The following is a 10,834-nucleotide window of genomic DNA, read 5'->3' on the forward strand; positions in this document are numbered from 1 at the left end:
ATTCTTGAATGCCTCGACACATGAGGGAAAGTCCAAAATACTTTGTCGAACATGCTACAGTCGCGGACCAAAAGGTGTCCATCATAGTACGGTCCGACCCGTAGGTCACAAATAGTTCCAGGAAAACAGCTCTGCAGTGCTTGAAGCAATTTTGACATCTTGTTGTATGACTCTTTCCAATCCCCGTAGATCTGTGCAATTGCCTTCTGCTTCGCCATCAACACCTTTCTGTAGGAGGGTTTGAAGTGATAGTTGGCCTGGATCGCACCTTGCAACACCGGAATGCTGACGGAGGGGTTAGACTGTATCAATGGCAATATGACCCTGCAGATGAGACTACTGTCTAACTGACGATGGTCTTGAGACATGGTGGGTGCTAAACAACTGTGCGCTCCACCAACCCTCTGAACCTCCCTAACACAACAAACAGTATTGGTTCATCCATATCTCAAACCTACTTAATATATTGCACAGAAGTACTCAAACACACAATTAAAGTTGAACTTACCAGTATTCGAGGTTCTACCGAAGGGCCATACGGAGGCTCCATTGACACCCAGTCGGAGCTTGATGACACTGCACATGGTACTTTAATCGGTCCGATTCGATCACCCAGTACTCAGCACTCCTGCAAATACTGTAGTTCTTCACACCCTACAGCATTGCATCTCATCATTTGAACCTGTGACTGATCCGAAACTCTACCCCACCATCTAGGTTGTAATTCTCTTCTTCCGTGTCAGAAAACAAAATCCTCTCATGCATGGCGTCTAGATCGAAACTATGATAGTGACTCGGCACTACCGATAGCGCCGGAATCGGGTGAGGTGGAGGCAAGACATGGCGCGTCACATGCTGGGCGGGCGTCTCTGGTATAAACTCCTCCTCGTCGCCCCCTTCGGAAGAATCACTGTCGGCACTATCCGCCACGTAGTCTTCGTCTGACTCCTCGTCGCCCTCCTCTGCATCATCCACTGGAATGGCGACATGAATGGGTGGTGGTGCGAGAGATTGGTCGTCCTGTACATAGGTCGAGTGTACAGAACCACCACGACCAATATCTCCAACCTCGGCGGAAAGCTCCATCACCTGTTCCGCCATGATCCTCCCATGGATTTCGAACATGAGTCGCACATGCTTGTCCCCTAGAAGCTGAAATAGTCGAAATCGAAAAACTCCATTACCTATGGGTGCTAGCAACCTATACCCCACCCCTCCGACCTCCCTCGCTTCTGTACCACCGAGGTTGCTCAATATCAAACTCTTCAACTCCGACAACGTATTTACACGCTGAGTGCGCAACAGTATCGGATTCTTACACTCAAATGTCACTCCATTGTCGTCATTTCTCATACGACAATTGGGATAAACACACACAACTATGTATACGTTGTTACTGGCCATTGTTGCCTTGTTTTTGTGAGAAAAATGAGACAGAAAAAGATATGAAATATGTATGAAGAATGCCAAGGATTACACATCTTTTTATAACAGTTAAAAATTTGTCTTCTTTTATCTCGTTTATAGTGTAAACGAGATAATTTTATACGTATCTCGTTTACAGTGTAAACAAAATATACACGTATCAGACTAATGTATTTTATCTCATTTATACTGTAAAATTATGATAATAAAAAACAAAAATACATGCAAAATTATGAAATAAATAAGGATCACAGATTTCGATAATATTTTTTAAAATTATTTAATTTAGTAATTATTATATTTATTTTATTTATTAAAATAAAAAATCCCAACGCTATAATGCAGGCTCAATTTTATCGAAATGGAAACTATATGTGTGCTTTTCTTGGATATGGAAGCATGGTGTACTAGACGTATATGTGGGACAGTTTTTTGGCAGTGTCATAGAGAAGAACTCGGACCGTGGGTTTTCTTTGTTTCTGTAATTTGCATACGAAATCTCACGGTCCGATTTGTCTGATAATGGGAATTAAAATTTTGGGTGAACCAAATCGGACCCTAAGTGTTGTAGAAGCCGCATGGTCCGAGTTCCATGCTATAATTTTGAGAAGAACTCGGACCCTCCGTTTTGAGTGCATATCAAAATTGTTTTGGTGAATTGCTAGCTCAAATCGCATGGTCCGATTGCATTTCTTAAGATTATTTTAATCATGTTAACCTAGTCAAAGGGTGCGAGTTCTATTAAGTGGTCCATATAAAAGTGAGAAGTGAACTCATAACTGATGCAAGTCTTCGTCCCGAACTTGAGCGGCTGCCCCTTCTGTTTCTTCTTTCTCGTTGCTTTATTATTTGCTATTTTACAGTTGAAGATCTACTAGCTATTTTTATGTTTTTTGGGGGATTCACATAAATGAGTGATAGAGTGTTACTAAAAGTGTATTATTTTGGTCAGATTTTATTACAAACATCTGAAGGAGTAAAATTTATTTGTGAAAATCCGCTAGATGTTGTTATTCCTTTTATCATCTCATTTGAAGAGCTCAAAGGTGTGATTTGTGAAAAGATTGATTCTGAGAGGGCAAGAAAGATATCCTGTATTCTCTACAGATATCCCTTACAGGTGTTTGGTGGATTTATCCAGTTTCAAACCAAATATGTGACGGACGAAGCGAGCATGCAAGAGATGTTTTCAATGTATATTGAAAACCGGACTCAGATCTCGTTCATCGAGTTGTATGTTGAGTTTGAACAATCTGAGGCTGACCGGAATATTGTACGGGAAGATTATAATAGTGACAGTGAAGAAGAGTTCAAAAGTAACTACGAGTTTGTTGGTCCAAATGGAGATGAAGATCAAGGTGAGGAAAATACGGCTCCAGATGTGACAGAGGTGGCAAATGCACTCGCAAACGAAGTGCCGTTTGAGGAGCCATCATTCATGCGAGTTTTGGACTTGGAAGCCATGCATGTTCCGGAGTTTCCGGAATATATGACTGCAGGTACGAGAGACGTCCTATTTGAATTTTTTTTAGTCATTTATTGATATAGTTATCAATAAATTAGTATTTATTTGCCATTATTTAATCATGCGTTGATGTCATAGTTCTCAGCATCGAACCGGCGGTCGAGCAGCTCAGGTGACTGAGTCACTGGTTCAACCGCTGGTTCTATGTAAATAACAAAATAAAAAATAGTAGGAATGTTAAATAACAACGTTGAAATGTATGTGTTTTATAACAATAAATATTTTTTTCACTTATATATGTATAGTATAAGTACTTATTTGGTAATAAGTATATTCTCTCGAACATGATTAGTAACTATTACGTGAGTTTCTAATTATCATTCGCAGTTGATCGATCCCTTCATTGGTTAAAACCCACTGAACCGGATCGGTTAGGTTCCGGTTCTTTTGGCTTGGCGGTCGAACCGGCTTCTCCGTCCGGCCTGTTTTTAATATCTTCTGTTGTTCTTTTTTTAATTAGAGTGACATAGTAACATGTTGTCAGATTTGGATTTATATCATACTAGAGGCAGTGACTGTAGATGTACCCATATTATTGGTTTTGAAATATCTCTGTCTTTATTTGATTTTTCCTATGGTGGTTGTCAATTGCAGAGATTCTTATTGTCGCAGATGGTGAATTTGCCGTCGGTATAGAGTTCAGTTCCAGGGAAGCTGTTATTAAGGCGATAAAGGATTATACCATACGACGAAGCGTTGACTACCGGGTGTATGAGTCTGAGCCATTGACATTTTATGCGAAGTGTACGCTGTACGGGTCCGGGTGTGATTGGCTTATCAGGGTTAGCATGATCAGCAGGAAGTACTGTTGGGTTATAAGGAGGTATTATGGTAGTCACACCTGTACTAGAGCCACCATTTCACAGGATCATTCGAAGCTGGATTCTATCACAATTGCGGAAGCGATAAAGCAATTAGTTGAGGCTGACCCCTCCTTAAAGGTAAAGTCGGTTATAGCAGAAGTGCAATCGAAGTTCAACTACACCGTCAGTTACCAGAAAGCATGGTTGGCTAAACAAAGGGCGGTAGAAAAAATATTTGGAGGTTGGGAGGCATCGTTTGAAGCGTTGCCTATATGGTTCGAAGCCATGTGTCATAAGGAGCCATCAGTTGTTGTCCATTTTGAGACTATGCCTGCATATCAAGGCGATGAGTTGGTGGGTGATATTCAAGTACTGCATCGAGTATTTTGGAGTTATTACCCCTGTATTAGGGCATTCAGACATTGTAAGCCAATTGTCCAGGTTGATGGGACTCACTTGTATGGAAAGTATAAGGGTTGTCTACTAGTGGCAGTTTCACAGGATGGCAACAACAATATCGTCCCAATTGCGTTTGCTATTGTGGAGGGAGAGACTTCTGATGCATGGCACTTCTTCCTTAGTAACCTTCGTCAGCATGTTGTCACTCGGGATGGTGTGGGTCTAATATCCGACCGACACGAATCCATCAATGCAGCTGTGGAACGCAGTAACGGAGCTTGGTCACCTCCTAGAGCTTTTCATATATTCTGAATCAGGCATATAGAGTCGAATTTTCTGCGAAAATTTAAGGCACCGTACCTCCAAAAATTGGTCGTCAACATTGGTAACCATTTACTAAATTTAAGTAACTTATTAACAGAAATAACCTTCAATATTTATTTCGACATCTATAATTATTCTTTTTTTTTGTTGCTATCCTCTAGGATATTCGAGTACGGTGCGGGAGTATACCAGCGATTACGGGAACGGGGGGAAGCGTATACAAACTGGTTAAACCGAATTCCTCGCGAACAGTACGCATTGGCATTTGATGGTGAATACCGATGGGGTCACATGACAACGAATCTAGTGAAATGCATCAATTCAGTGTTGAAGGGTGCACGCAATCTTCCCATTACTGCTCTTGTTAAGGCAACATTCTACAGGCTAAACGAGCTGTTCACTAGAAAAAGAGTGGAGGCAGAAGCGCGGATTAATGCTGGCCATGTGTTCTCCGAAGTCGTGACCTCGAAGTTGCATGCAAACCAACTTGCATCAGGAAACATTCAGGTCAGTTGCTTTGACCGGCAGAATGAGGTCTTCGAGGTGCGTGAGATGCCAAGCGGACTAGAGTTTGCAGTCGATCTACGTGGCCTTCGATGTGACTGTGGTGAGTTCCAGGTGGACCGGATCTCCTGCAGACATGTGTTCGCATGTTGCGCCAACCAGCGACTGGATTGGAAACTGTATGTGCATGATGTGTATAAGATGGACCAAGTTCGGCGGGTGTACCGAGCAAGATTTAGGCCACTAGGTAACCCGACGACATGACCTGCGTACAACGGTCCTCGCTTCGTACCGAATCCGTATCTGAGACGAGTCTCGAAAGGGCGCCCCAGGATGACGCGCTTCTTGAATGAGATGGACACGCGAATGTTACGTCGTCCTAGGCGATGTACGCTATGTGGAGCTAAGGGACACAGTCGTAGTAGATGCCGTCAGTCAGCTGGTACAAATGCCGACGGAGATGCTCAGTAGGTTCACATTATGGTAGGTGTAGAACGGCACTAGTATTGCATGGGTTGTCCATTTGAGGTAACTTGACTTGATATGTGTAACATTGTATAATGTTTTTAATTTGTTTTTATTTTAAAACAGTTTTTATTTTTGAGTTTTCATAATTTATTTGGTAGTTTATATCTATTATTTTAATGTATACCAGAGGTATGTATTAAAAAATAAAACGGATACGTATCACAAAAATATATTATAATTTGCGTACTTGTTGAACCGGCCGGTCCGCTTCACAGTTTTTCTGATTGAACCGACCGGTCCGGTTAACAGTTATTCTGATTGAACCGGTCGGTCCGGTTCAATCAGTTTTTCTGATTGAACCGGCTGGTCCGGTTCACAGGTTTCCTGATTGCACTGGCCGGTCCGGTTCATAGTTTTCCTAATTGAACCAGCCAGTCCGGTTCACAGGTATCCTGATTGAACCGGCCGGTCCGGTTCACAAGTTTTCTAATTGAACTGGCCGGTCCGGCTTCACAGGTTTTCTAATTGAACCGACCGGTTCGGTTCACAGTTTTCCTGATTGAACTGGCATGTTCGGTTCACAAGTTTTCTGATTGAAGCAGCTGGTCCGGTTCACAGGTATTCTGATTGAACCGGCCATTCCGGTTCAATCAGTTTTTCTGATTGAACCGGCCGGTCCACTTCACAGGTTTCCTGATTGCACTGGCCGATCCGCTTCACAGGTTTCCTGATTGAACCGGTTGGTCCGGGTCACAGGTATCCTGATTGAATCGGCCGGTCCGGTTCACAGGTTTTCTAATTGAAATGGCCGGTCCGATCCAATTTTTATATCAGTACATATACGATACCTGTAGCTTATTATAATATGATCTCAATTGTCCAACTGAGGTATATTGACATGATATCTATAGCAATATACTCAGATTTTATGAAACCTTAATACGTAGTCAAGATCAATAATATCTGAATAGGGTCATTAATGCATAAATACTCTAAACATACAATATAAATCTTACCATAGTCCATTTCAGTAATTCATAATGTCCAACAGATACAAATTAGTCTAAACACAGTCCAGGTGATTAATACTTAAATAAATAATTTACACCACAACTATTTTCTCATGGCCCACTTCACATCCTTGACAAAATTCTTGCATTTCTTGGCCGCCTTTTTGAAGACAGATGGAGTGTAGCGACTAGCGCTGCGACGTGGTGGATCAATCCTCAGATTGTAACCTTTGGAGGTTTCATCCGGAGTGCGTGCCTGACTTGTATACAATTTATAAAAAACAATTAAATGTAGTACATCAGGTAATCAAAGCAAGACATATACCACATATCATTTACTAAAAATCAAATAGAGATGCCAATTATGAACAAAAAATAAATAAGTAATCGAACATGTAAAGTAAAATACAAAACATAATACCATCATTACGAGATTCCTCATCCTCATCGAACTCCTCTATTTCATCATCCTCATGATCCTCCTCGTCATCCGGGTCATCTACTAGATACGCATCGGTCTCTTTCTCGAGTGTGTTAGCATTTTCCTCAATGAGTCCCATGGAAACACGGTTAGGATTCTGACTAAAAAAAGCTCCGCGTCCACCGTCACTTCTACTAGAGTCAACCGACACAAACCCCCCAGAAGCAACCGATGAGGTATGGCCCGGGTACCTCGCATCCAATGAATATCTACCTGCCATGAACTCAGGCTGATGTCCATATTGTGATAGTCCAGGATCTGCAGACATCAACCCAAGCAACTGGCTAAAGGAACCTCCTTCTCCTGTTTCAAACTGTGAGGTTCCCCAATATTGTTGACTTATTGGAACTGATGGGGAGAACTGTGTCTGAGGTACATACTGGCTTGAGGACTGAGGTTGTTCTTCTGGAATCGGGTTTGGAGGTAATATATGTGGCGAATGTGGCTCATGTCCTTCATTGTCATCATCCATATCCTGACTACCCTCATCGGTATCCTGATTATCCTCATCCAAATCCTGATAACCCTCATCCATATCATGATCACCTTCATCATTATCTTGACCCACAAGATTTGACAAGTTCAAGTGGTCCCCATATTTTGATCGGTACCAATGCATGTAACTATCTAGTAGATGATGTGAAGGCATGGGAAGCTCAGATAGAACGTAGTTATACCTGTTTGACCAATGCATCACCCAAATTGAATGACTCGGTACCGTGGCCCAATTAAGATTCTTGGGACCAGTCAGGGTTTCTCCATGCGCCTTGTCTAGATTCCGCTCCTGACTAGGTAATCCCTGAACAAAACCAAACTATCGCCTAAACCTATCGGTAGCATGCCACTCGACACATTCAAATGATACCAACGGAACTGTAGTGCTCCAAACAACCGACTGCATGTAGATTTCAGGAGGAATGATGTTCGGATCCACGCGATCCACATCATAAGCAACCCAAAACAAACTGGAAAAAACAAAGGAACCTCATTATTACAATCCACAATGCCAATTGCAATAACAATGTTGTATAATTATGTCTCAGACCCTAAACCGAAAACTAATACTTCTTTAATTAAAACACATCTGCCCTTCCTGAAGTTCGTCAAATGCCTTCCTAAAGTGAGCTAACTTCAGATATCTATATCGTCGGTCACCACGCTCCCAGTTCCGCCACCTAATATGATATATTCAATTACCTCAACTAGCATTAACTGAATCTTAAATATCAAGATACGGGTACATTGTAACAAATTATTACCTGTTTGCTAGCGAAAAACTTCAGGGTTCCCTAGGTAGCGGCGATAGATATGGCAGCCTGATCCAAGCCCAACAGAATAGAAGTGTTAGTGGACCATCTATTTCCTTGCAGTTAAAACGAGATGCCCGGCATAATGCCCTGTAGAGATGTGCTAGGCATGCCGCTCCCCAAATATACTGACCAATACTAACAAAATCACGTAGCAAGGGTAGAAATTTCCAATGCACCCCTGCCCCAGACTTATCCCCAAACAAGATCGTCCCGATCAGCAACATAATATGGCACCTCACATACCTCTGTATACTGATATCATCAGTAGGGATGGCAACGGGTCTCCATGGGGGCGGGGACTTGCCCCCCGCCCCCGCCCCCGCCCCCCGCCTCCATTATCTGTCCCCGTCCCCGCCCCGTCCCCGTCACGGGTAACGGGGACCCCGTATCCGCCGGGGATTTGGATATCCGCGGATATCCGCGGATTTTTAAAATAAAATAAAAAATTGAAAAAAATAAAAAACCTTAATTATCATTACAAACATGATTTTCAGTCTTCAAAAGACTTAGATAACAATTAGCAACAAACATGGTCTCCATTCAAATAACTAAACATTCATAACATAACTAAACATATCCAAGTACTAAACAGATCACATTCTAAGAGAAGTATTTCATCATGCATGGTAGATTCCAATTTGTTTAACTCCTGCATCAGAAAAAAGAAAACAATTAAAAGTTAAAATCATGTAATAAATCAACAATAATATCCTAAGAATTACATAAAATTTCAAGAATCACAAAAATAAAATCTCAGCAATCACAGAAAATCCTAAGAATCACATAAATAAAATTGCAGCAATTAGAAAATCCCAGGAATCAAGAAATAAAATTCCAGAAAACATAATCACAAATCACATAAATAGAATCACATAAATTAGTTAAATAGAATCTCAGAAATCACAGAATACTCCAAGAATCACATAAATAAATTAGCAGAATCACAGAAAATCCTAAGAATCAAGAAATAAAACGACAGAAATCAGAAATCACATAAATAAAATAATAGAAATCAGAAAATCACAAGAATCACATAACTCAGAGAAATAAAATCTCAAAAATCACATAAAATTCTAAAAATCACATAAATAAAAGAAGCATAAATGACAAAAAGTCCAAGGAATCAATAAATCGGAGACTGACTTACCGGCAAAGAGGCTTTGACGCGGCGGAGATGGCGACGCCTCTGCCATGGCGGGGTCTAGCGGCGGCGACAATTTCTCTTCGGTTGGGTGGGGGCAGCGGCGGCGACTTCTCTTCGGCTAGGTGAGGGGGCAGCGACGAGGACTTCTCTTCGGTTGGTTGAGTGCCAGGCGGCGAGGACGTCGCTCTCTTCAACTGAGAACAGGCATGCTGAACCGTGAGGAGAGGAGGTTGCGGAAGGCAGTGGTGGGGAGGTAGGAGATGGCGACGGCGGTGGTGACTGGTGAGAGGAGAGGCTTTGAGTTTCAGAGAAAGAAGAAGAGAGAACCGTGAGAGAGAAGGAGAACGGCGGAAGTTAGGGATTAGGGTTTTAAAATTCAGAAACTCATATATATATATATATCATAGGGTTTTTAAGTAATTTCATATATATGGGGATTAAACGGGTCTCCACAGGGCGGGGACCTCTATCCCTGCCTCCGCCCCGTATAATAAACGGGTCCTCGCCCCCCGTCCCCGCGGGTATAAAATTGTCCCCATATCTGCTCCCTAGCGGGTAAATCCCCGCGGATACCCGCCTCGCTGGGGATTTTTGCCATCCCTAATCATCAGTCAACTCTAAATTTTTTTTTAGATCCCGCAGCCAGGTAAGTTTTATGCAACTACCTCTACAATCCGACTTACGCGGTGCAACTCCAAATTGAATCAAACACTCCGCCTCCAACGCTTCAAAACTGCTCATTGTCATCCCTGTGACTGGAAGACCATCTGTGGAAAGACCAATAATCAGAGCTACATCTTCAAGTGTCACAGCACATTCACCAATGGGAAGGTGAAACGTATGTGTGTCTGGGTACCAACGTTCAATTAGAGCATTTACCAATGCTTTCTGACACTGCACTATCCCAATCTGAGACACATGATAGAATCCGGTAATTCGCAAATGATCCTCCACCCTTTCGTTGTACCGATCCGGAGGAACTGGATGATTACATGTCAACATTCTTGATTTCTACAAAAAAAAACATAACAAATTACTAGTCAAATTATTAACAATTACTAACTTACCATCATCAATCATTTTACTGAATCCTTATATAACTAATTCTTGTAACTTCTAAATTTATTTAATTAATCCTCAAAATTATTCATAACTGCAAATGAAACTCATTACAAATACATATATTCCTAATCATAATTCTCAACAATATTACAACATCTACAATAATATCAAATGTTAATTACTCTTTTGTTAAAAATTTTTTCCTTTGTAATAAAAAATATTAACAATCAGTATATGCCATCATTCATATTCTAACAACGGTAATAATTAACTTGCTAATAATAATTACTAGAATTAAAAATATTTAAATATTCTCATAAAAAAAAATCTAACATGACTTAATTAAAATAACCTTACTAATCAACTCAGCATTAACACT

At 41.2% G+C, this 10,834-nt stretch overlaps 1 protein-coding gene across 1 annotated transcript; it reads right to left on the reverse strand.

Moving 5' to 3' along the window:
* Positions 1 to 522: 522 nt before the first annotated feature.
* LOC148566206 (uncharacterized) lies at positions 523 to 1,125 on the reverse strand. The gene is given in 1 exon segment (XM_088487812.1): positions 523 to 1,125. A coding segment is annotated over 1 exon segment (603 nt).
* Positions 1,126 to 10,834: the final 9,709 nt, after the last annotated feature.

Source organism: Arachis ipaensis, chromosome B5 (assembly GCF_059453495.1).
Source record: "Arachis ipaensis isolate K30076 ecotype BB chromosome B5, ASM5945349v1, whole genome shotgun sequence".
NCBI classification, from domain to species: Eukaryota; Viridiplantae; Streptophyta; class Magnoliopsida; order Fabales; family Fabaceae; genus Arachis; species Arachis ipaensis.